Genomic DNA, 25546 nt, shown 5'->3' with positions numbered 1-25546 from the left:
AGTGGACAGTGAGGTGGGCTGAGAACTGGCTGACTGGCAGAACACAGAGGGTCGTCATTGGTGGTGCAGAGTCTGGCTGGAGACCTTTAACTAGCGGTGTTCCTCGGGAGTCAGTGCTGGGTCTGGTCTTGTTCAACATCTTCATCAGTGACCTTGATGAGGGGACAGTGGCCACCCTCAAGTTTGCTGATGATACGAAGTTGGGAGGATTGGCTGACACGCCTGAAGTCTGTGCTGCCATTCAGCAAGACCTGGAAAGGCTGGAGAGCTGGGCAGTAAAAAACCAGATGAGATTTAACAAAAGCAAGCGTAGATCTTGCATCTAGGGAGGAATAATTGCATGTACCAATAAAGGCTGGGGAATGACCTGCTGGAGAGGAGCTCTGCAGAGAGGGACCTGGGTGTCCTGGTGGATGACAGGTTGGCCATGAGCCAGCAGTGTGCCCTTGTGGCCAAAAAGACCAATGGCATCCTGGGATGCATTAAAAAGAGCGTGGCCAGCAGGTCAAGGGAGCTGTTTCCTCCCCCTCTACTCTGCCCTGGTAAGGCCTCATCTGCAGTACTGTGTTCAGTACAAAGAAGACAGGGATCTCTTGGAAAGAGTCCAGTGCAGGGCCACAAAGATGGTGAAGGGCCTGGAGCATCTCTCCTATGAAGAAAGGCTGAGTGAACTGGGTCTGTTTAGCCTTGAGAAAAGACGACTGAGAGGGGATCTAATCCAGGTCTATAAATATCTAAGGTGTGGGGGGCAGAGTGGTGAGGCCAATCTCTTTTCAGTGGTACATGGAGACAGGACAAGGGGAAATGGCCGGAAGCTGCAGCATAGGAAGTTCCGCACAAATGTGTGCAAGAACTTCTTTACAGTGAGGTGACGGAGCACTGGAACAGGCTGCCCAGGGAGGTGGTGCAGTCTCCTTCTCTGGAGATTAAGACCCGCCTGGATGCCTACCTGTGCGACCTGCTGTAGGGAACCTGCTTTGGCAGGGGGGTTGGTCTCGAAGATCTCTGGAGGTCCCTTCCAACCCCTACGATTCTGTGATTCTGTGTGATTCTGTCCCTTCCAACCCGTACCATTCTACGGTTCTGCGATTCTAGGACCGCGCTGCACAGCATCTGGGGTCCTCCTAGCCGGCAGGCGGCGCTGTGGGCCGAATAGACCGGAAGTGCTCTCCCGCCCCGCGCTCTCCCGGCCTCCCCGCGTGTCCGGTGACCCCGTCCCTTCCCTCCCACAGGCGGCTGTGTGGGCGAGTCATGGCCGCCTCGAAGCCCGTGGAGGCGCCGGGCGGCGGCGGCTCCGGCACGGGTCTGTCCCGCTGGCAGCTTGCTTTAGTGCTGGGGGCGCCCATCCTGCTGGGCGCCGGCGCTGTCTACCTGTGGGGGCGGCGAGCGGCCCGCCGCGGCGGGAAGGGCGCGAGCGAGCGAAAGACCCCCGAAGGGCGGGCCAGCCCCGGCCCCTATGGCGGCGGCGCGCAGCCCGATGGGCCCGGCCACGAGGAGATGGTGAGCGCGTGCCGCGGCCGTTGGCGCGGCCACTCCCCTGGCACGGCCGTTGGGGTGGGGGGAGGGGACAGGCGTCGTGCCTAACGGCCGGGCCAGGGTTAGCCTTCGTAGAAATGCTGTCGAAGCTTGCGTTTATCCCGCCGTGAGTGACTTTGCTGAGGGTTTTCAGGCAAAACTCCCCAGAAGTTGAAGGGCGATTTCAGAATCGAAGTCAGAATCAGATGCGCGGTTCCCTTGTATACCTATCTGTGGGAGATATTTCTGCCGTTGCTTCCCGTGACTGTATCCGCAGTCACAGGTGTACTGTGACACTCGTGTCGTGCTGCTGGGAAGTTGCAACTGGTAAACACATCTCCAGCGTTACATCTGGCAGCGTGCTTGAGTGGGAGAGCAATCGGTGCTCTTGTTTTAGTTGTGCTGAAGTTCTTGTTGGCGTACAGCAGCTAGTTTTAAACTCGGCTGACTGGAGCTAGCTTAGAGCCACGCTGCCATTGTTAAGTAAATCCCATTAAGGTATTCCTACGTCTTTTTTTTTTTTTTTTTTTTTTCCCTTTCGTTCTTGTAAACGACCTAGATAATCTGTCCTGGTCTGTGTGTAGTGAGAAAACTGTTTAGGAGGTACGAGAAGGTAATTTTTAATCCTTAACACTTCAGTGATAAAGGTTAATGTTCTGTGAGCGATGGACCGGCAGTGAGGGGAACACAAAGGAGTGGTGGAGAAGGTGACAGCTTCACAGATAGGCCATGATAGAACTGCAGTGAGCTATAAAACCTTTGCTGGACCTGGAGGCAGTCATTTGGGTATAATGATTTGTTCTGAGCCAGCGATGCACAGAGGACTACTTTGTTGTAGTAGGCTGCAAACAGCATCTGGTGCTCCTGTGACTGTTTACTACAGGTGAGCTCCAGTTTTTAGGCTACCTGTGCACTTTGTTCAGTAGCAGTGATTTTTCTGTTAGTGTACGTTAGCTCTGCATTACTTGATTGTATTTCTGGATTTCAGTGTATACTGTCAAGTAGTTTGTAGTCATTCCGTTGTTGAATGTGAAGCAAGAAATATCTTTTATGTAAACAGCTTTTTTTTGGTTTGAAACATTGAGTGTCTGCCTCTTTCAAATTGCTCCCCAAAATAACTTGCTGTTGGACTCTGTGCATCTAACAGTAAGTATATGGTTGAATGGTATGACCCAGAGTTACCTGATGAGTGTCATTGTGTAGTGCAACAAAATGATGAACATTACTTAGGAAAGCAGAAGAAGGTGGTATCAGATTTGCCTGATTACATGTGACAGTGGACTAGCTGGTCTAAATACGGCTGCTGCAGAGCAATTCATGTGGCAGCTGCTTCCCTCCGTGTGTATGGAAAGGGTTGTCTTCGTGTTCATCATGTCCAAAGATATGATGTCGTGTAGATGTCATGTTTCCTCACATTTTATTAGTTATGGATACCATTGGTAGGACTCTTGATTCAAAATACGATCTTTGCAGATGCTTTACTTATTAACTATCTGCTCTGCATTGTATTGGTCTACCTTTCTAATAAGTTGGGATAAGTCAGATTTTGAATATAGATCTGTATGGGGATTAAGGCGTCAGTAATTCATTTCACAGCTTAAACACAAGTGGAAAGTCCTTTAGAAAAGACACTGGTTGGTAATGGATGGGCTACCAAGAGATGTATAACTGTTTGTCTGGTAACTGTTCTTTTACTTATGTATGCTGCTTAGGACTTAGATTATTTTTTTTTCCTTAAGAATTTATTTAAATCAGCTTCTGCATTCATTTGTTGTTCCATTTGCTGTTTCTGAAGGTACAACCTCAATTTATTATTTTTTTTTTCTGTTCTTTAAAAGTATCTAAAGTCTTCTTTATTCTTTATTTCCACTTATTACTATTTTGCATGCAGTTGAAGCTTTTGTTTTACCTGCTGCAGAAGCCTCGCATTTTTCTCCAGGTTGTGTCTGTGCTACAGGAGCCTCCTGGCATAGATGTAGTGGCTGACTGTGACTGGCGTCGTGTTGGCAGAAGCCCTTAGCACAGGTGCTATATTGGGAAAAGCTCCAAGAGTCTTGACATTGCTTCTTTTATAAGCTTAGCTCCTCAACAGTACAGTGAGCTGGTATTCTTTTACCAATTAAGCATTGATGATAAAAATGTATCTATGGATGTTCAAATAAAGGTCAGAAAACCATATTGCATCTGTTCGTTACCAGTGTTATCATTATGGCTCATAGTTTGGATGGAACGTGTTTTTACTACTCAGTGACAGTAATTGCTTTTTAGATGCTCCACTTTGTGGGGAATATTGGCATAACTTAAAATTGTTGCATTGGTTCATACTCAGTTGATTTGTGTTCTTTACTTACTCTGTGGTAACTTCTTAACAAGTTTGTCCTCCTTATATGAGACAAATGAGAGGAATCAGTGGGTAATTTGTTGGATGCTTCAGTATTTTTTTCCACTTAAGTTGAAACCGTTTCTTTAACAAATCTGTAATAGACCATATCTCACCCATTCACTATTTCATCAAGTTTGAGGCTAACCCTTTGCTTGATATGCCAGGAAGTATTGAGCAGTTCTGTCTGTTCTGTGGCAATGTCTTTCACAGACAAAGCTGCTTCAGTCCACAGCTGGACTTTGCTGTCAAGCACATTTTTGCTCAGTGTTTTCCTCTGAGCTGGGTATGCTTACTAGAGTGCAGTGCTGGGTGAATGTGACCAAGCTCGTTGGCTTGTGTGATGCCACATACCAGGATCAACAGCCAGCAAGCATGGCTTCTTTCCAGGATCTATTTTAATAGCATTTGCTGAATGTTACCTGTCTCAGTGCTGAAATGTTAAATCACTGTATAAAAAGATTTTGCCTTTGTCTAGATGTATTTGTTTTGGTACTCATTTTGAATTAATTTAAGCAAAAAGTGTAAGAAGTGTCTGTTGTATTGTCCACCTGTTGTGTAATAGATCTTATCAACCTACTGTGAGTTCTGTGTTTCATGTCAGCTGTAGGAGACAGGTGTAGAAAACCTAAATGCGTGTGTAATAGCGGTGGAACAATTGCTGGACTCCTGGCAGCTCAGGCAGCTCTCTTATTCATGGTAGGCATGGATGGCGCTCATTTAAAAGGAAGGTGACAGATGAAGAGCATTGACCACTTGTGCTGTAAGTTTGAACTTGATTGTTTGTAACACATCCTAGTTAGAGCTCTGAATTGGTAGCTTATATTTGTGGAATATTTATTCTCCCATTGTTTTTATTGCTAAGGAGAGTTTTAAAACCATTTATGCTTTAAAACCTTTCAGTGTGGTTCTGAGATAAGACTTGAAGTGAACATTAGTCAAAAAAAAAAAAAGGGAGGAAAGATGGATATTGAGTAGTAGTGAAAACAATACTTTTTTGGTGCCTGATCGTATCAAGAGGGCCATCTTGCTTGGAGAGGAAGAAAGAGGTGTATACCACAGTTTCTTTGGAAGCTGATGAATTGAGATGGATGGCTGGAGTATTAGTTCCCCTTCTCCGTGTTGTCTGTTAGCAAAGGGCTCATACAAATCATGCAAATCCTTTTCAGTCACAAGAAAATACTGAAACACGCCACTGGTGTTCCTTTTTCTAAACTCCTGCCATCATTGCTGGCAGCAAATTTCTCATCCTGCTTTAAAAAATGACATCCCTCAAACCCAACCGACTTGTAATTCATTTGTATCAGCATTGCTTGAGGTTGCTGTGCTTTCTTCATGCAGCTGCCTGCCTTTTGCCATGAAGTGGCTGCTGTTTGCATGGCAGTTTCTGAACAGTTTGTGAGGAGAGCACATTTGCTGAGGTCAGAGTAATAGTTAACAGACGTTGGCCCATGCTGCCTGGTCTTTAGAAAACTAGGAATTTGCTTATTTGGTTAGCTAGATAACTGATCGCTTCTCAAATACACAAGTGTCCTCTGGCTTGAAGTCTAGGTTTTAAGACTTGTAGTGAACAGTTGCTAAAAGCAGTCCTAAATTCAGAGATGTGGTTGGGTTATTTTTTCTTTTTTTTTCAAGTAATTTCCGAGTTGCATACAAATTCTGAAACGTTGTCAAGATATGAAAAGAAGCATTTATTTTTACCGAGTTATATTTTGCTCATTTTATTGAGTATTTTGTAACATTACTATTATAGAGACACGTAAATGGTGGGTGTCAGGAGTGTGTATTAAACAGCAGAGTAAACCGTGACGCATGTCAAAAAATCACCCAGCTTTTGGCTGTAATGGAAAATCCATACTTTGTTTTGGTGTGGCTGTGTCAAACATCTGTATGACAACCCAGTTCAGGTCTTAAAAAAATCAATAGTAAGAAAAATTGTACTCTAGAGGAGATGTGTTAGTGAAAGTTACTGTAATTGCTGCCTTTATGTTGGCACCTGTGGTCCTATGGCTCTGCGGTGAGAACACCCAGGAAAGTCCTACATTCTCTGTGTCTGCAGTGTGTCAACCTGAGATCTCCTTGCTGAAATAATAGTATTAATGCCCTGAAAGTGTATCTTCTGTCTTTTGATGGGACCAAGTGCCACTGGTGAGAATGAAATAAAACTCCCTTCTTGTGAAGTGGGGAGTAGAAGGAAGCCTTGTGGTTTATAAGCTCCGGGGCTTTGAGAAGTAAATGTGCCATTTTTGTTATTTCTATTGCACACTCTGTATACGGTTTGTATGGGATTTGTTTTTCATGGGGACGGGATGGTAAACAACTGTTTTTTGTATAAATCCCTATCAGATATATGTATTCATGATACAGAGCTGTATCAGCCCGAGTGTAACGTGGCAGCCATTTGAGAATGGTACATTGTGAGTGTAGAGAGAGCTATAGCAGAATAATGTGACAAAGGTTGCAGAGATGTGACCATTCATGAGTTAGGAATCTTGCTTGCTTCAGGCAGTACAAGAAAAAAGTTCATTTCCTTCTTGCATGGGCATTATTAATGGCTTTATTACATGGCAGTATGTTATGTTGTTCTCTGACTTGGGCCCTTCCACCCCCAAGTTACTTGCCTCATGTAATGCATGAGGCAGTGAGTGATCACTGAATTGTCTTTTCCTTGTAGCTCACTGTATATTATTTGGCTTTACTGCTATTAATCACGCCTTGTTCTGGTAACAGCTACTGATTTTGAAGGTTTTCCCTTTGGCATCTTGCCCATATTCTCCAGTGCCCCAGTCCCTGTTGCATACACTTAAGCTTTTCTGAAGGCTTGATGATTTCCAGGAGCCAGCAGAGCACCCCAGAACTAGATTTCTTGCTATAGGATATGGGTCAGAGCAGTGGAGCAGCCATTGCACCTGGCTGTTACGCAGCTGTCATTTGTGGCGTGTCCCATGGCAATGGCAGCGCAGTGCAGGGCAGTCAAAGTGCGTGGGATGGAGCAGACGGAGCGGGCAGCCTGCGATGCAGGTTGGGGTGGTACATCCCTGGGCTAAGGGATTTGGCAGTGACCACAAGTTAGCAATTTATCAGTCTTAAGAAGTTTTGATATAGGGGACAGAGGTCTGAATGTTACAACATGACTCACTTGTCCTGGATGTTTTTCTGTTTGATACTGGGTGACTTGGAACTATTTCACAAGGATATTTGTAGAAATACAGAAGAAAGAAAATCAAGCTGACTTCTGTGCATTTAAATTTGTTTGTTTCATGTATTAGTTGTATGAGAAGCAGGAGTTGAAGGAAAAAGCCATACTTAGAACATACTTGAAGTAAATGTAACCTTCCCTTCAGATTTAGGTCTAATTTTTTAAGTAACAATTGATCAAAAATACAATTTTTTGGTTCCTGTAGAAGAATTTGCACTCCAATTCTAGTTTGTGTATCCACGCAGTTGAAAACAATGAGTGGAAAGGGTTGCAGTTAATCATCTTTTACCAGCTGGAATTTAAATCACTGAAATAAAAACTTAGTGGTGCAGATTATTTTGTTCTGTGAGCAGTGGAGATGGCACAGATGGCATTCCTGTAAGCCTAGTGACTGGTGAGGCGTTACTGAAGAGCTTTGCTGGCAGTAGGGATATTTAAAAAATACTCTTCCTTATACGGTTTCATTGGTAAGTCTCTCCCCAGGAGAATGCCTGTAGAATATTTCTGTAATATCTGAACACTTTTTTTTTTTTATTGGAACTTAAGGCTGGCACCCACTGTCTGATGTTTCTCATGCCATGGTTGAAAACCAGGCTTTAGAAGAGGCCTGTACTGCAACTCCTAGCCTTCCCTTCAAGTTTCCAGTTTTAAAAATCGTTTAGATGCTAAAAATGGTCAGACTGGCATCAAATAAGCAGACATCAGGGCAAATGGGCTGATGAAAAGATGCTTTGAAGTGTATGTGACAGCAGTCTGGGTGTAGTTGGTGATGCTGGCAGCGAATGAGAGGCACAATGAGAGACAAGTATGGTTTCTGGTTGTCAGCAGGCCCGAGGTGATCTATTCAGCAAGTGAGAACTAGCGAATCCTGCAGCTGTTATTTAAGGCATTACTGTCCCCAGTTTTGTACACTTTCCCTCCTCAGAGGGGTTGATCAAACGGCTTGTGTGTTCAGACCTCTGTTTGTTTCAGTCTGGTAGGCCAGTCTGATGTGACCCACTGTGTTTATTGCGGAAGGTAGGCTGGGGAAGTCTAGATAAGCACTAGGATCTTCTGCAGCTCTGAGTGTCTTGAATATGAGTCATAGGCCTTTGATGAAAGCCCTTTTTACATCTCGTTCATCATAAGCTGTGTTTATGATAACCAGTTTGGGAGTTACATGCACAGGTTTCCTCACAAACACAGGTGATCAACGGGCAGCGCACAACGTAGAGATTCATTTAGCAAGGTCACAGGCTGGGTAGCGCAGAGTTTTCCATCATCTGCTAAGAATGACAGAACCGTGATGGTTCAGCACTTTCTATTAGCGGATGGATGAGCAGGTTGTGTAAGGCTGCGAAGTTCATTAGCCCGGTGGAAGGGAGACAAAGCAGTTGAGTTTTTCCAGAAAGTGTTTTTCTTAGTTCACGTTCTACTGAGTCAACTCTGATCTCACGGGCTGTATGTATTTCAGTAGCAAACTTTTCCTATTTGAATTGCTTTGAGGGCTTTGTGGTCTTCACGCACTTGTCTTTGGAGAAGTATCTCTCAATTTCAACAAGAAATCTCATTGGTTCTTCTGATCACCAGTCACAGTAGATTAAAACTTGTCCCTTTGTAGTGAATCTTCTAGCAGCTTGTCTGCTATTTCATATGGTTGCACCTGAAATTGTTTTTTTTGTTCCCAATGAAAGGGAAGGGAGGTTTTCAGAAGTCCAGGCTATAATTTAACACAGACCTCCATTGTATATTTTTGAAGATGGACCCTTAAGTACCTTGCTTGTGAGGAGCAAAGCTTTTCTTACTCAAACTGACCAATCACTGTTTTTCCTTCTCTTTTTTTCAGAGCCCTCTTGATAGAGCCCAAGCAGCCAAGAACAAAGGAAACAAATATTTTAAAGCTGGAAGATATGAGCAAGCCATTCAGTGTTATACTGAGGCTATCAGCCTGTGCCCTCCTGAGAGAAATCTTGATCTTTCTACCTTCTACCAAAATAGAGCTGCTGCCTATGAACAGCTGGTAAGAAAGTAGTGAATTATGTTTATTCTAAAAAGTTGAATTTTAAATTATGTATACTTTCACTTTTGTCCACTGAAAGATCCCAGGTGGTGATATGGGCTGCATTCACAACAAGATGCCATTGCTTGCAGGTGTTTTTGTCTTGTTTGTTGTGCTATTTCACATACAACTCAAATAATGTTCTGTTAACTGGAGTCTGTCTTAGGTGATTCTTAAGTACCCCTCTCTTATAAGACAGGGTTTTAATTTCTTACCCTCTGGAATAACTTTCTTGTTTACTTGTTAGTTTTGTTTCTCTTTACAAGACCATTGCTTTAACTGTTGAGTGAAAGGCCTAATATTTCAGGGGATGCCACTTCAAAAATGAAATATCACAGAGCGTCTACTAAGGCCCAAGCTCTAAACTTTGCACATGTCGAAGTAATTACTTGGTAGCTGTGCATATGTGATATTAGTTTTTAGAAATGAACTGACATGTGTTTTTCATTATGATATCAGTAGATTTGCTTCTAAGGTCAAGTTGGTAAGCTGTATAAAGGAATGGAAAAATTGGCTTTATGTAGTCTGGAGTATCAAGTTAGAAACAATGATTAAGAAAAGAAGGCTTGAACAGACTTTTTGGCAGGATCTGAGGCAATAGAACAAGGGGAAATGGCTTCAGGCTCAGGGAGGCTAGATTTAGGTCAGATAAAAGGGAAAAATCTTTTACAGTGGGGGTGATGAGGCATTGAAACAAGTTGCCTAGTCTTGTGGTAGATGCCCCATCCATGGAGACTTTCAAGGCGAGGCTGGATCAGGCACTGAACAACCTGATGTAGCTGTGGTGTCCCTGCTCAGTGCAGGGGAGTTGGACTAGACGGCCCGCAGAGGTCCCTTCCAACTCTTAAGGACTCATTAATTCTGTGATAGAGGATGGATAAAATTGTTTCTTTTTTAATGAAGTACCATTTATAATACTAATTCACGCCATAATTAATGGCTGACTAAAAAATGTACGTGGTTCTTTTTCAATTATTAGAAAAGCCTCTTTTGATCATTAATTTTGAATCGTAGAATGGTTTGGTTTGGAAGGGACCTTTAAGGTCACCTAGTTCCAACCCCCTGCTATAGGCAGGGACACCTCCCTCTAGACCAGTTTGCTTGAAGTCCCACCCAGCCTGGCCTTGAATGCTTCCAGGGAGGGGGCATTCATAACCTCACAGAAGATAAGTGCATTTTTAGTTTTTAATAGTCATAGCCAGTTCTGCTCCTACATATGAATTTATCATTCCTTTGTAGTAAGTGTAGTGAATTGCAATATCAAATCAAAAACTAACAAACAAACAAAAGCAAAAAAATGAGTGAAAAAGACACCCCAAAACTATCAGTTTTAGTACTTTGTTGAACTTGTTTGTTGATTTTCCTTGTGTTTTCACCCTTTTTCTTCTGTTGTATGTGTACCAGTCTTTCAGTTCCAATGTTACTTCCTGCGAGTATCTGCATCTTCTCCCATATGCTTTGTACAAAAACTGTCTGGTTTCATTTTTCTGTGGGAATTGCTTTTCTGTTTTGTGGCTCTTCTGGTGCAGGTGGCTTCCAGTGGCTCCTGGCAGTTTCTTACTGAGAAACTTGCAGAAATAGAAGCCAGCAGGTAGAACCAGAGCCCTGGGAACTGCAGCTACTGTTAGGTGGGCATGAGCCTCGAGTTGGTAGCAGAAAGCTTACATTATGCAGCTGAGTAGGGCTTCTTTCATCGTGTTTTTCTGCCCACAGCAAAAATGGACAGAAGTGGCACAAGATTGTACAAAGGCTGTGGAGCTTAATCCTAAATATGTGAAAGCTCTCTTCAGACGTGCAAAGGCTCATGAGAAGCTAGACAATAAGAAGGAATGCTTAGAAGGTGAGTGTCTCTTGATACGTGTACTTAATAGTGCTCAGACACTTTGGAGATGATTAAACTTACATAATAATAATTATTTTTTAACTTCTTGTAACTACAGTAACCCCTAAATATTTTTAAATGCCATTTATAGTTATAACAGATACATTTTCTTCTCTTTTGAGAAGAAATATTTTACTGTTTTTCAAGTTTAGATCTGAAATAACTGCTGCAAAATAGATCTTACTGTAGCCACATCGGGTATTCTTTGTCCAGGAAGCTCCCTATCTATTGAAACAGAACTCATACAATATGTTGGGTATATAACACAGGCTACAATCTTTCTAATTCTGCATGGTAACAAAGTTTCTTGCTTTTAGAAAGAAAGTTCCAAAAACAAGGTGTTTTCACAGGTGGAGGTGCTTAGTCAGAGACCAGTGTTACAGCCCTTTAAATGCGCCTGGCAGGTGTAAAAAGGAATACAGTTTCAGTACCATTTTTTTTCCTGATACAGAGGAGGCAGATTGGAGTAGATTAGAATAAAAATCGTTTTTTTTTATGTTAATGATGTGTATTTGGCAGAATCTGCTGTGTTAAACTCTTGCAATGCTGTTCTCCTGATGCAAGATTAAAAGGCAAATGAATTTTCAGCTGAGCCAAGTACTATAATAACATCAATGACCTTACAGAGTTGGAATAAACAGGTTATAAAAGCCCTAAGAATGGGCTGCTGTTCTGATAGTATGACTCTCTTAATCTGTTAGAAGCAGCAGTGTTTGTAATAATTACATTCGGTGGTTGATTTTTAGCTTGCAATTTGCTATGCATCTATTAAATTCTTTTTTTTTTTAATCTGCCAACCATATATGGGCAATATGGTCTTTGGAAATAGAGTATGTTTGTGTAATGGAAGGAAGCAGAAACAAAACAATCTGCCACCACTGGTAAAAACCCCTCTCCACTGATCCATGGTAGTCTGGGAAGATGTTGATGCCTCACTCAAGCCTGGGCACTAGTTTACAGCTTGCCTATATTGGGCAAAGCGTCTCTGCCGGGCACTTAAAGTGGCAGAGTATGGTATTACTGCATATGCTATGATTGTGCTGTGTTTTTCCAGGGGCTCTTGCATTTCTTGACCATGCCCAAGTTACAGGGAGTTGTGCTGCATAGCAGTGTAGTATTACAGAAGTTAGACATAAACTCCAAGGTAGGACACTTGCTTTTCAAGTTCATTCAAACAAGACAGGGTTTGAATTTCAAGTCCAAACTGTGCTCATCTTCACTTAATAACCTCATTCGTGGGATATTGTATCTGAGGCCTCTGATAAACCTCTTTTGTTGATTTTGTTCTTCATGTATTTCCATTAATGGAACAGCAGTTTAACTAGAAAATAAATAGAAAGTATCAATAGTAGCATTGCATTAATTAGAAGAAATAAGGATAATGTACCATGAGAGTGCATTTAACACTGCAAAGCATTATTCAGGCATCAATGGGTTAACATTTTCAAAGGCTCTGAGTGAATGAAAGTGATAGGAGTTAACACTTCCAATGTGCTAGCGAGATGCATCTTTTAAAGTTGCTTCTTTCCCAAGGCACAGAGGTAGGCAGAAAAAAATGGAAATATAATATGAGAAGATTTCTTGAAAGCTGAGAAAGGAGTGAGACATGAACAAAAAGTGAGGTTTAAAAGCAGAAATTTATGTAGAGGATTATGACCAATTCCAGATGACAAACCACTTTGGTTCTTTTAATATACACAGGTTGTTAATTACTATTCTTAACATTTCAAAATGTTGAAAGCCCCTGCTAGATGTATGAATTTTTACTATTTGTCTATGTGTGAAGTCATAAAGATTAAAAATAGTAAAAATGATAATTTCCTTCATTTGCTGTTATTACAGGACATGTGTTAGTTTGAGAATAACTCACTGTACTTGTGGCACATTTTAGTGCTTAGTAATTATCAGAATTGGTTGATAATCTCAATTTCTGTGTTATTTCTTAGATGTCACTGCAGTCTGCATTTTAGAAGCCTTCCAAAACCAGCAGAGTATGTTATTAGCTGATAAAGTTCTCAAACTCCTTGGAAAAGAAAAGGCCAAAGAGAAATACAAGGTAAGGCTTGTGATGCTGCTGACAAATGCTAATTTCACTTGACTGTTGAAACAGCATTTGTTGATATTCTGGTGACTGTTGCAAGTTTGTCAGTGTCTTCACAAGACTAGTATGTCACCGTTGTTTTATGTTGGGATCTGATCAAACAATATGAAACCTTTGTAAGAAGAAGGGCCTATTTCTAACAGTCAAGTTGTTTCCTTGTAATAATCAAAACTATGATGGTTTTCAAGAGACTTCCTGAGCTGATGTGCTGCCTTACTTCAGCTTTTCTGGACTTGGAAGATAATGGATGTTAGAACAACAGCAGTCAAGTATTCAGTTGCACGTCAGGTGTTGAGATAAGAAAGTTTATGAACAATACACGAAAATGGGTAAAAAACTTTGTTATGTAATGACTAGCTTAAAATGAGAAGGATGATAATAGAGGAGGTTTTACCCCTAGGTTATTCTTGGCTTTGTAAATAGAAATTTCATGCAGGAAGGATTAGGTTGACAGTGGAATTTCTGGATTTTAGAAAGTGGTTAAATAGTATTGTTGGTTTGGGTGGGATTTTTTTTTTTCTTAAAACCAAAAAACATCGCTGAAAAAAAATGGTGCAGAGCAAAATCTCATCCTTTTATCCATAGTCAGACTTCCTGATTCTGTCTTGAGAAATACGATTTAATCCCTCACAAATTATTTGCAACAGTCACTGTTCTTCTGATTCATTTATGTAAATGGGTGCTTACACTTGTACTTTTCTATTTGGACGCTCAGATTTCTTTGCATAAGTGTTTGGAAACTGCAGCAGCAAGAATTGTGGAAGTATAGAGGTAGCCTGGAAGAGTCATTTTAAGTGGCCTTTTTGGGCATATGTTAAATTTTTCTAGCTTGTTATTTGTGATTATAGTTCACCTACTGAAATGCTCATTGGCTTTGAGATGCTGAATTTCTTTTCTGTCGAAACTTACATAGTTGTGTGACATCGAGGTAACAAAAAGAAAATCCTCCTTTTAGTATGATAGTGGTAGCATCATAAAACAGATGTTCTTTCTGTCAGGAGTATTATGACTGAATTTAATAGAGAGGAGTGTATTCAGATTTCACTTGCAGGAAAGATTGAATCGTAATTCTCTTTTGTAAAAACTTTTTATGGCTGTGCAAAGGATTTTGCATTCAAGGTGTTATTTCTCATGCTTCAGGTGAAACATTTGGTGTCTGGGCCAAGCCCCAAGTAAGAATTAGGATATTGCCATCTGATCTTACAATCTAGTGAAATGACATTGTATTTGTGTTTCAGAATCGTGAGCCTCTGATGCCCTCGCCACAGTTCATTAAATCCTATTTCAGTTCTTTTACGGATGATATCATCTCCCAGCCTTTGCTTAAGGGTGAGAAATCAGATGAGGATAAGGATAAGGAGGGAGAGGCTTCTGAAGTAAAAGAAAAGTGAGTGTACAGTACAGTTGGAAATTGTTTGCTGTTGAAACTGTTCTTAGTGATTTTGATGTGCTTTTCAGTTTAAGTTGCTGTTATTTTACAGTACCTGCCCGGGGAGATCCTGTGGTAATAAAATAAACCTATGAAGTAAAATCTGTATTAAGAAGGAAACTAGGAGGGCTGACTGGCTAATTCCAAACTGCAGATGTCTTTGATCTCTTACACAAAGGAAGTGAAAAATGGGGCAGACAAGCCAAATATTTTCTAAAATACTGTGATAGAGAGTAAGAGAAAACTAGAAAGTACTGAAAGTGGCTCCTGAAGAAGGGAATATGTTATGCTGAAGGAGAATTCTGAAGGAAGAGAGCAAATCATCCTCTGGATTGAAAGGGAGAAGGAAGAGCTCAGAAAAAAACCTGTCTATTGATGAGAACTGAATAACAGCAACTGAGGCTGAAAGGATATTTGTGTTTTTAGAATCAAATTCCTCATAAACAAGTTTCATTCTGACAAAGAAAAGCTTGAGTGCTTTTGCACTTACTTTTTTTTCTGAGTGAAGTTTGAGCGCTAAGTAAATGGGGCTTTGACTTACTGTGCTGTTTCCAGTTGATTATTTGGAAGATAACCACTGCTGTCAATATGGAGACCATTGCAAACAGCACAATGAACTTTTAAAATCAGGATAGAATGGCCTGATATTCAGGCAGATTCAGTGAATCCAGAACATGTAGCTGAGAACAAGGCAGCATTTACTGTAATTTTTTTAAATCTGAAATCCATTCTTCCGCGTATAAACTGCACGTTGCTAGGTTCACTGTTCATTTTTCTGACCTGCTGTGCCATCTTAGCCCTTCCGTTTTAAAGTAGAGATTCACACAGTCCTTAATGTGAAAAACATTCAAGGGACAAATGAAGCAAGTAGGTGAAAAAAAAAATAAATCTTTCTTTCCAATGTTACTGTGGCATTTTATGTCTGAATTGTTCTGGATCTGTGATGGTTCTGCCCAGGGATATTTGTTACTTTACTTGTAATGCTAGTGTTATAATTTAGTATAGCAGAAATTAGTTTTAAAGAAAAGTCTGAATTGAAATTGCAGTGTTCAGTGAATACAACTGTTCTTACATCATTTACAGCTCTGGCTATTTGAGAGCAAAACAATATATGGAAGAGGAGAACTATGACAAAATTATCAGTGAGTGCACAAAAGAAATTGAAGCAAAGGGAAAATACATGGCAGAAGCTTTGCTTCTGCGAGCTACTTTCTACTTACTTATTGGCAATGCAAATGCTGCCAAACCAGACCTAGATCAGGTCATCAGCATGGAAGATGCAAATGTGAAGGTAAGAATCTGTCACAGCTGGATTGAAGTTTGGGTTGAGAAAACATATGTTAGATAATAAATTTGAAGTATAGCTCTGACCTTTCTTTCTTTTTTTCCAAGTTTTGAAGTGCTTTAATGGAAATGTTTTAGTTTCTCTTACTGTTTTGTCTTTTTTTTTTTCCTGACAAATAGTTTTTTCAAGGGGTTATTTCCAAAACATCTGTGCTAAGTGATAGAAACAAAAGAACAAAGGAAGCTAAATCAATTAAAGGCTTATGCAATCTGAAAATTAAGTTAATAAACAAGAAGACATTAATTACAGTTGCATATTGAACTGCTAAAAATGCTGGTTAATTTGTATGCATAGGGAAACCATCTTTGAATTAATTTCTTGGGGGGGGTGCAAATCCTATGAGATGGAAGCATAAGATGATATATTTGAAACTAGATGAAGGAATTTACTTGTTTTATACTCAATGTGAAGTTTATTCCTTCTTTAGAATGAATGATATCTGTCTGTAGGAGAAAGCAGTCACTTGACAAGTTTAGTGTAATTGTAACAAAGACCTAAATTGGGAGGAGTGTTGGAGTGGTTAATACTTCTTGGAACTTGCTTTTTTTTACAGCTCCGAGCTAATGCTCTGATCAAACGAGGAAGTATGTATATGCAGCAGCAGCAACCTGCACTGTCCACTCAAGATTTTAACACAGCTGCTGATATCGATCCTCAAAATGCAGATGTTTACCACCATCGAGGACAAGTAAGAATCATTAGAGATTTTTGTCCCAATACTCAAATATTTCAGTGTATACTAAAAGAATAGTAAAGAGCTAGAAATGCCCATAGGCGTGGGCTGTGTATATACACAGTCTGAACTGTTTATGGTAGAAAAAGTTGAAGTCCTAATTTGGAACTGTTGCATTCAGATCTGCAGGTTGAGGTCAGGGAGAACTAGCTAATTGCTGTAGGAGACAATGCAGAGTAACAGAAGTTCAGCCCTCTGTCAATACGAACTCTGACTTGAAAGTGTTAGAGCTTATATATACTTAAACTGCTTTGTAAAGGGGCCTGATATGTCGGAGCAGTAGCTACTTGGAGGGAAACTTTGTTAGAACAAATGCAACCACCTGTTTTTGTTACCTCAGAATCTGCCTTGATACATAAAAAGCTTACAGATAGGGGCACAGCTAAAGCATAGACATTGAATGTTTTCTTTACCTATGTTTTTAACACTGGTGATGCTTTCTGGGACCCCAGATCCCTGAGTTGGAAGACCTTGACTGCAGTAATTCCAAGCCAACTCCACCTTGTTCCAGCTGTGTGCTTAGGATTCTATGGGGCCAGATTAGATTCACCCCAGGGTATTCCAAGAGCTGAGTGATGTTATCATAGGACCTCTCTGAATTATGTTTCAATGGTCTTGGACATTTGGAGAGATTCTGGTCAACTGGAAGCTGGTAGACTTTGCCCCAGTCTTCAAAAAGGCAAGAAAGAAGACCCTGGTAATTATAGGCCTATCAGTCTCACTTTGGTGCCTGGCAAAATTGTAGAGATTATTCTGGGAGTTACTGTGAACAACTGTAAAGCAGTACAGTCGTTGGTCACAGCCAACATGGGTTCTTGAGGGAAAGCCTTGTTTCATGAACTTAATCTCATTTTATAATGAAGTTACTCACTTAGCTGACCAAGGGAAACCAGTAGATGTCGTCTTTTTTATTTCAGCTAAGCTTTTGATACTGTTACTTGCTCACAGGTCAGGTTCAAAGGGTTACAGTAAATGTGGTTTTTAGATCAGGTTGATGTCCAGTCTGTAGTGGAGGTCCACAGGGCTCCATTTTAGAACAAGTTGTGTTTGGGATTTTTGACCGTGTAATCAGTGATTTGGATACAGAACTGAGAAGTATACTAAGTTTGTGAACGATGCTAAATTGACTCCCTTGAGGGTAGAGAGGCCATGCAGAGGGAGATCTTGACAAACTAGAGGGTTGGGCAGTTGTGAAGTTTAACAAGAATAAACACTGGATTCCGCAACTGGGATGAAGCAGCCCTGGATCTGTGTACAGACTGGGAAACAAGAAGCTGGAGAACTGCTTTGCAGAAAGGGGTCTTGGGGGTTCTAGCTGTCAGCAAGTTGAATGTGGTCCAGCAGCGTGTCCTGGCAGCCCAAAGAGCCAACTGTACCCTGGGGTGCATCAGGCCCAGCGCTGCCACCAGGCAGGGGGAGGGGTTGTCCTGCTCTGCTCTGTGCTGTGCAGCCTCTTGTGGACGAATCGGAATGTCAAAACACCAGTTGGGAAAGGCAAAATATTTTGATGTCTAGACAGTTCACAGGCATTAGCTGCAGAGAGGTAAAGTGACTTGAGAAAGTATGGAACAGTTTTGGAGACTGGACATTAAGCTCAAGCAATGATGACAATACGCCAGTCTAAAATGAAGGTGTTCTCAATCTCTGCACGTGAACGTTGCCTTTTTATGTATGAAGTCAATGTTTCATTGGTGGCCTTATTGTTTTATGACAGTAATTTTTTTTTACTCATGGTTTTTGTAAATTTCTAGATCTAAAACTGAACTGTGGACAATATGAATAACTGATGCTAATTGAATTATCACTTAAATGTACGAAGCACAGATTAAATACAGAAATAGGATTTTCTTTTATTCTGGTTAGCTGAAAATTCTGCTTGACCAAATTGAAGAGGCTGTGGAAGACTTTGATGAATGTATCCGATTGCGACCAGATTCTGCCTTGGCTCAAGCGCAGAAATGTTTTGCTCTGGTAGGTAATGTTATCTGGACACCCTGATTTTAAAGATTTCTTTTAAGCATACTTTGTTTCTCTGTTTTCTTCTGAGTTTATGGAAAAGTAGTGCAACAAACAATATATTACAATAATAGGGCAAGGAAATAATAATCTCTTCATTGGAATAAGGATTTAATATTATTTCACAGTGCTCATTATTTAACAGTAGGTTGCCTTGCCTGTATTGTGATCGAGAAGCAGAAATTTGCAATTTAACTGTATCACCCAAAGCTTTATTTAAGTCAGTGTTATGTAAAATGTTGATCTTCAAGAAGTTAGAAACTGTTTCAAGCTGCTGTAGTGTGTCTGCATGCAGAGATCTCCAGGGGTCAGCTTTGCATGGTGTGAGAAAGGAGCAGTTCTAAGCTTGTAATTTCTAGGCTTTTGAAGTAGAGGGAGGCTTTTGGCAACTATTGGGTCTCTCACCCTTTCTTCTATAGTAGTCCAGTTTGCTAGGAGGCTCAGAAACATAGTGGGTTCCTAAAAAGCAGGTTTGATAGGTGTCACCTCCTAGAACTTGGAATTGCTATGTCACACGCATCTCTTGGGGAAGTGAATAGATCTGATGAACCATATTTTTCTTACTGTTCTTTTTCTTTTTTCTATTTCCTTGAATAGTATCGCCAAGCATATACAGGGAATAATCCTTTGCCTGTGCAAGTGGCTATGAAAGGCTTTGAAGATGTCATTAAAAAGTTTCCAAAGTGTGCTGAAGGCTATGCTCTTTATGCTCAGGTACATTTTACTCTTCCTTTATAAAAACAGCTGCATTTTTTGTGCCTTTTGTCTTGGATAAGGTAAAACTCTTGAAATAAAAGTCTTTGAAGGTAAGTTCTGAGGTAACACACAGTGCTTGAATTTATGGGTGTGGGTGTGCTGGGACGGAGGAGGTAGTAGGCAGAATTGGTCCAGTCAGAAGGTAAACAATGAGAATAAAAGATGGTTATTAAGACAGAAAGATTTGGAGTACGCTTCCTATTGAATTCCTGCATATATATAGTATCTCATTTGATTAATGGCAGGGATTCTGTCTCTAATTTGGGAGTCATGCATGCAGAACTAAGGTAGCAGTTTTGTTCTACTACAAATTATATACTCTGTTTGGTAAAGGAGATTAAACTACAGATGTTTGAAGTACACTTGTAACAAAGAATGCACTTTGTTCTTTAAGAAAACATGCTGCTGATTGTAGTAATATCAGATGTTCTGTTTTAAAGCAGGGGGGTTCTATGGAAGCATATATTTCTGGTTCCTTTTGATCAGTTCAAAGAAATAACTGAAGCAGAAATACATTAAAAAAGGAAGTTGAGATGTGCATTTATGGACTTCCAGAATGATTTTTATTGTTATTTTTAGTTGTAGTGCTCTTTAACATGTTACTTGGGGATCTCCTGTTACAGATGGTACTGTGATCAGTAACTTTTGCACATAACAAGCAGCCTTCTTCTGAAAAGACTCAGTTTTGAAACAGGCTTGGCCTGCTCTCTGATAAGAGAGCTATGTCCAATCTAATGTTAGAATTAGCTTAGCTGGGGCTGCATGTTTTGATTACATATTGATACATAGGTTTCTCTTTCGTTGCAGGCACTAACTGATCAACAGCAGTTTGGCAAGGCTGATGAAATGTATGATAAATGCATTGATCTTGAGCCAGACAATGCCACTACGTATGTTCATAAAGGGTATGTATCGAGTTTGCAATCCTCTGGGTCAGGGGATATTGGTTGGCATATTTGGTTGAATCAATCCAAACTGAAGGTAGGTGTTGAGAAGTTTAGCCAGAAGTGGCTTTGCAAAAACAACTTGGTGCTGTTGTTTCTGCAGTTTCTCTTGACTGAACTGGAAATGAGATTGAAATTTCAGTAAAGTTTCATCAATAATCATTCAATTGAGTATCTGCTTGAAGTGTATCTGACTGTCACTTTAACCACATCTTGACGTCTGCCGTGCTCTAGCCTTAAATGTGATCTGGGTTATGGAGAATATGTGAAGTTCTAAATTTTCTCTTTTCTTTTCAGTTTACTTCAGCTTCAGTGGAAGCAAGATTTAGACAAAGGTTTAGAACTCATAAGCAAGGCCATTGAAATTGATAACAAATGTGATTTTGCATATGAAACCATGGGAACGATTGAAGTGCAAAGGTAATAATGAAGCGCAGTGTTAAGAATTCTGAGTTATTTTTGAAATACAGCAGTTCTTTAGCTTTTCCCACAGATCTTAAACCATTCTTAAAATCATCTCCAAGTGCAGTGAGAGGCCAGTTCTTAACTGTTGTCTTGATTACTGTTCTGTAACTCTTGGGCAAAGCCTTGCTTTTATTTGTGGCATCGTTTTGGTTTATGATCTGGCCAATTTCATACTTACTGGATAGCATGTAGATGAGTCTGTGTGTTTAAATACATCCCTTCTGCATTTAAAATTACTTAATTAATTCTCATTAGAATTCCTATGTATCTGATGTAGTCCTTAATCATACCTTAATGGACTATTTGTACTGAGAGTCCTGAACTGTACACCCAAACCTGATCGTTCGGTTTCAGAAAAGGTGCTGCAGAGATGCAAACATTAATTTGCTGTTCTTAATTGGATAATGTTTTGGTTTATTTCAGAGGTAATCTAGATAAAGCCATTGAAATGTTCAACAAAGCTATCAACCTGGCCAAATCTGAAATGGAGATGGCCCACCTCTACTCGCTCTGCGATGCTGCCTACGCCCAGACAGAAGTTGCAAAGAAGTATGGATTGAAACCACCAACACTGTAAAAACAAACACAAAACAAACAAGAGGAGGAAATGACTTCACTTTAGAAGTTGCCCACTTCAGTCAGCCCTAAAGACGCTGTTGCAAACCATGTTGAATGGTGGAACTTAGTTTTTTCCCGTTCGTGGTGTTGTCATTTGCTACATCTGTTAAATGTTTAGGTGTTGTGGGAATGGTTATTCAAGGGAGTATGCACTGTTGCATCTTGTTTCTTCTGCAACAAAAACCTTAAAGCATTTTAAGGGGAAAAAAAGTTGCAGAGGAACAAATGGAAGATACTTAGGCCATGCAAATAAAAACTTTATATTGGTTCATTTTGAGTGATTACGTTATGGGTGATTTTTGCTTTACTAAATAATGTTACAGCATGTTTTTTTTTCCCCTGTTGATTTTAAAGGTAATACTAGTCAGTGCTGTAAAATAGGTATCTCTTTTATATTAATTCTTGAGGGTTGATTTTAATTTTGCAAAAAGGAAAAAAAAAAAAAAACAATTTACAAACTGTTTGTTAACAGATTTTTTCTTTTTTAAAGCCAGTAGCTGTGAAGAGAATTCTGTAAATATATGCAAGCATGCACAATCTTCCCTTAAAGCCCTTCCTACCCTCTGCATTACAACTTAAAAATAGTCTTGTGGCAGCTATTAGGGAATTAATTTGATAGTCCTTATTCTCACCCCAGAAAGCCCAGGTGTCCATGTAGGAGAGCTAGTACAAAGGTTTTTTGGGGAAAGAGGCTAGGTAATGCTACTTTACTGCAGATTTTACTGGAAGAGATGCCATGTTCCTGTGCAGCAATTCTTACTTGAATGTCACAAGAAATTGTTCTGTAGGGTTCTGAGAGACTTTGAAGGATAGAAAGCACTGCTGGGAGTGGAGCTGCCAAGGTACGGTCATGCTTGCTTGTGGTCTCTCCATTGCTGAAATCTGAGAGTTCATACAACTGTCTAAATTCTCTTCTTTGGTCCCTAGAGACTTCTGTGTTCTGCTCTAATCCTTGTAATAGCCCTCTGCAGGATTAAGTGAGGTAAAGAACAAGGCATAGTCTAAACCCTCAAATCATGGATTCAGAACCTTTGCTAGTTCCCTTGTTCCTCAGGCCTTGTATTGTCTAAGATTACAGATACTGAACAAAAGAAGCAACTGTTTGGCAAATAGCAGGTTGGCAAGTTACTACTAGCATAAACACTCATCCTCTAACTATGAACTTCAGTGAGCACTTCTCTGCTGCTTTGGGTTGATCCATCTGATACTGTAGTCAGTCTGTGGTGCCTCTCCCTGGGCTGATGTGGCTGGATAAAACTCATGCAATTATGTAATTGATGTCGCTTAGTTTACCATACATTGATCTGTGCTTCTACCCGTTCTAAAATCATAGATTTGCTTGTGTTGAATTTTGTAATGTATTTCACCTCTTAAAGAAATGAACCAGACTGCCATCAAACTGTCTTGTTCTCTCCTTGTGGCACTCCATAGCAGCAGCTTGTGTTTTCAACTTGACCTACCTTTCTTCCAGCAAAAACAATTGAGAATGGAAATGGTGAACTGTAGATGTGGAGAGTTAATCTTTGTATTTTAGTTAGCTTACTGATGTGATCCGAAATCGTGGCGTTGGCATAGAATTGAAGGCACTGGAAGGTACTTGCAGCTGCTAAGGACATTGTGTGTAACAAGTGTCAAATGCCTTCTGGAACTTGCTATCTCTGCATCAGTTCCTGCATTTGTTCCCGAGAACAAAACTATGCCGTTCTGACCGAGTTGTCCTGTTCTCCCGAGGAGTTTTTATTTGCATGGCCTTATTTACATTGGCTTTTTCTCCTCTTCACCCTACTTTTACCCTGTTCCTGTCCCCACCAAACCAATTAAGGGAAAAAAGCATGTGCTCTCAAATACTAGCATTCCAAATCATCACAGACTCTTGCCTGTTCTTGAACTAGTTTGAAACTGCACTGAAAAGGATGCATTGTCTGTAATTTTTTTTGTAAATGACGTATCACCTGTAAACTGAAAAAAAAAAAATAAATATTACCTTCAAGTATCATTCTCTGACATGAATAAGAGCAGGTTTTGATGGAAGTGTTCTCTGCACTTATTTGGGTCGCTCCGCATCTAGGAAGAATTAATAATAACTGACTGCCTCTCATCTCTCACCTGAGCCTTGAAGAAAAGATGAGGAGACATGGAATGAAGGAACCTTATCTCTGATTGCTACCATCCCCTGCAGAGGTATGATCTGGAGGGCTGAAGCTTGCAGGGAGATAGAGCTGGGAATCTGAGTAGCTGACACCCTCTTCATACGCGTGTGCAGTTAGATCCTGCTCAGGCTCCTCCAGGGAAAGGGAATTCATTTCTTTATTGGCTGATGTGTGAGGGTTTGTTTTAGGCCAGGTATACATGTGAACTTGCCTTGAAATGTTTTTTTTTGTTGTTTGTTTGTTTTGTTTGTTTTTTTAAATAGGGGTTGAGGGCTACTGTTGAAACAATTATTGCTGCTATTTAAAGAAAAAAAACACAGTGAAGTCATGTAGGAAGTTGGTAATGAAGGTCTGGATAGACACTGTGTATGGTAGAACCTATGGGAAGTTGGTTCTTTGCATAGTTGTTATGCATCTTAATTCTGATCACATAATTCCTGCTGTTTGTGTTAAGATGCAGAGGTTAGTTTGCCAAAATAGAGATTAAAAGCTGTGCCTTGATTTAGTAGGATCTACTTTCACAGCCATTTCAGAGCTGTTACTGGCTAGTTTTATATGTTTAACAGAATATCAGTGCACATGCAAAAAGTGGATACTTTAAAGTGCCTGTCTCCTGCTAACATAGAATTGAGTACTGGCTGCTTTAGCTACCTAGCTGAGAACCAGTTGTGTACATTTTGCTTGCAAAACCCTCTCAAGTTCACAGTCCATTGGTATCATTTCTGAGTGACTGAGTAAATTTTCCTGGAGATTCCCAATGCAGCCTCCTAGGACAAGGTACTTACAACTCGACCTGACAAATAAGGCTGAGCTCACATCACCTCTTCAGCTTCGTTCACCAAAGTGGGCCACTACACATTTTCACTTGTTCTGTCCATTTGAAATTCCAGGGGGAGGATCATCCATGCCACAGATTTTGTTTTATTGCCTGTTTCAGACTGGATCTTACATCACCGCATTGAAGTGGTTAGCTGTTGAGAGACCTGCATTTCTTTTATCCTCCAAAGATGAGTGCTCCATTTTGCTGTATATTAGTATAGTGTAGGGGTGGTAGGAAAGATGTGGTAGTTCAGAAGGATATATAATAGCTGGTGTGGTTTAGAAGTCAGACCCCTGTGATGGCCTTTCAGTAGTGTTGATTGTTATGTATGTGACAGGCACCAATTTAATGCAGTAAATCTGACTCAATGTTAATTTTTCTATTTTTCAACAAATAAATTTTCATTTCACCTTACGCTCCATGGCGTGTTTCTTAAGAGTTCCATTATGGTGTGTAGACCAAAGTGCTGAGAAAGCAAAGGCACAGAAGGCTGCTGGAATAGATAATGCCATTGAATGGAACGATGGACCTGCCTTTTAGGGGAAAGACTTCTTAGGGTTAACTTAATGTAACCATTAATTCCCCTGTAGGTGGCTGGGGCCTCTGAACAACGCAGCTGACTAACCCCAGAGAAGTCAAAGGAACATCAGAAAAAGAGGATAGCTGTGGGAGAAGGATGGCTGAAGAAGGAACAGGTAAGATGGTTTGGGGCACAAGTAGCTAGATAGAACAAGACAAAAGCTTTCAGCTGTCCTCTTCTGTAATCCGAAATCTCCTTTTGCCTGTCAATCATCCTTTGTGTTGGGGTAAACTAAAAGCACAGAGGTAAAGCATGAATAGTCATATATGCTTCTTTTTGCTTCCCACTTAAAACATTTGCCATCAGCAAATACTTTGCTTTTTCATTAGAAAGGGAACCACTAAGGTGTCCTCCTGAGAAAAAATCTCTTACAAAGTGCAAGACTGCCTTTAAGTTCTTCAAAGCCATCTTTAACCAGTTTGCTGGTCTCTTAAGCAAGAGCAATTCAATGGGGAACATGTCCACACAGCTGGAGGGAGCTGGCCTTTGGTAGCAGTAATGCTTGTAAATGTTTAGTGATACAGGTATCTGCATTCTGTGACACTGTGGACAGAAAGGCAACCAATTTTCCTACC

The 25546-nt window shown here is 40.5% G+C and overlaps 1 protein-coding gene across 1 annotated transcript; it reads left to right on the top strand.

Annotated features, from left to right (window-relative positions):
- The first annotated feature begins 1251 nt into the window (after nt 1-1251).
- On the top strand, nt 1252-24805 carry TOMM70 (translocase of outer mitochondrial membrane 70). The gene is made up of 12 exons (XM_042809995.1): nt 1252-1500; nt 8920-9093; nt 10846-10972; nt 12961-13070; nt 14354-14502; nt 15628-15835; nt 16443-16577; nt 18486-18593; nt 19236-19352; nt 20202-20299; nt 20636-20758; nt 21227-24805. Exons 1-12 carry the CDS (start codon nt 1252-1254, stop codon nt 21378-21380), a joined length of 1752 nt encoding a protein of 583 aa, XP_042665929.1. The 3' UTR covers nt 21381-24805.
- Nucleotides 24806-25546: the final 741 nt, after the last annotated feature.

This window comes from Centrocercus urophasianus, unplaced genomic scaffold (assembly GCF_019232065.1).
Source record: "Centrocercus urophasianus isolate 14NV4802_14NV808 unplaced genomic scaffold, USGS_Curo_1.0 seq_12, whole genome shotgun sequence".
Lineage (NCBI taxonomy): Eukaryota > Metazoa > Chordata > Aves > Galliformes > Phasianidae > Centrocercus > Centrocercus urophasianus.
Note: the sequence above shows the minus strand (reverse complement) of the source record. Positions and strands in the feature narration are given on the sequence as shown.

Excerpts from the sequence above, each read along its gene's own strand:
- TOMM70 (XM_042809995.1), top strand. The coding sequence starts at position 1,252 with ATGGCCGCCTCGAAGCCCGTGGAGGCGCCGGGCGGCGGCGGCTCCGGC. Across the intron at positions 14,503-15,627 it reads GCTTCTGAAGTAAAAGAAAA|CTCTGGCTATTTGAGAGCAA; the intron begins GTGAGTGTACAG and ends CATCATTTACAG. Across the intron at positions 20,759-21,226 it reads GGAACGATTGAAGTGCAAAG|AGGTAATCTAGATAAAGCCA; the intron begins GTAATAATGAAG and ends GGTTTATTTCAG.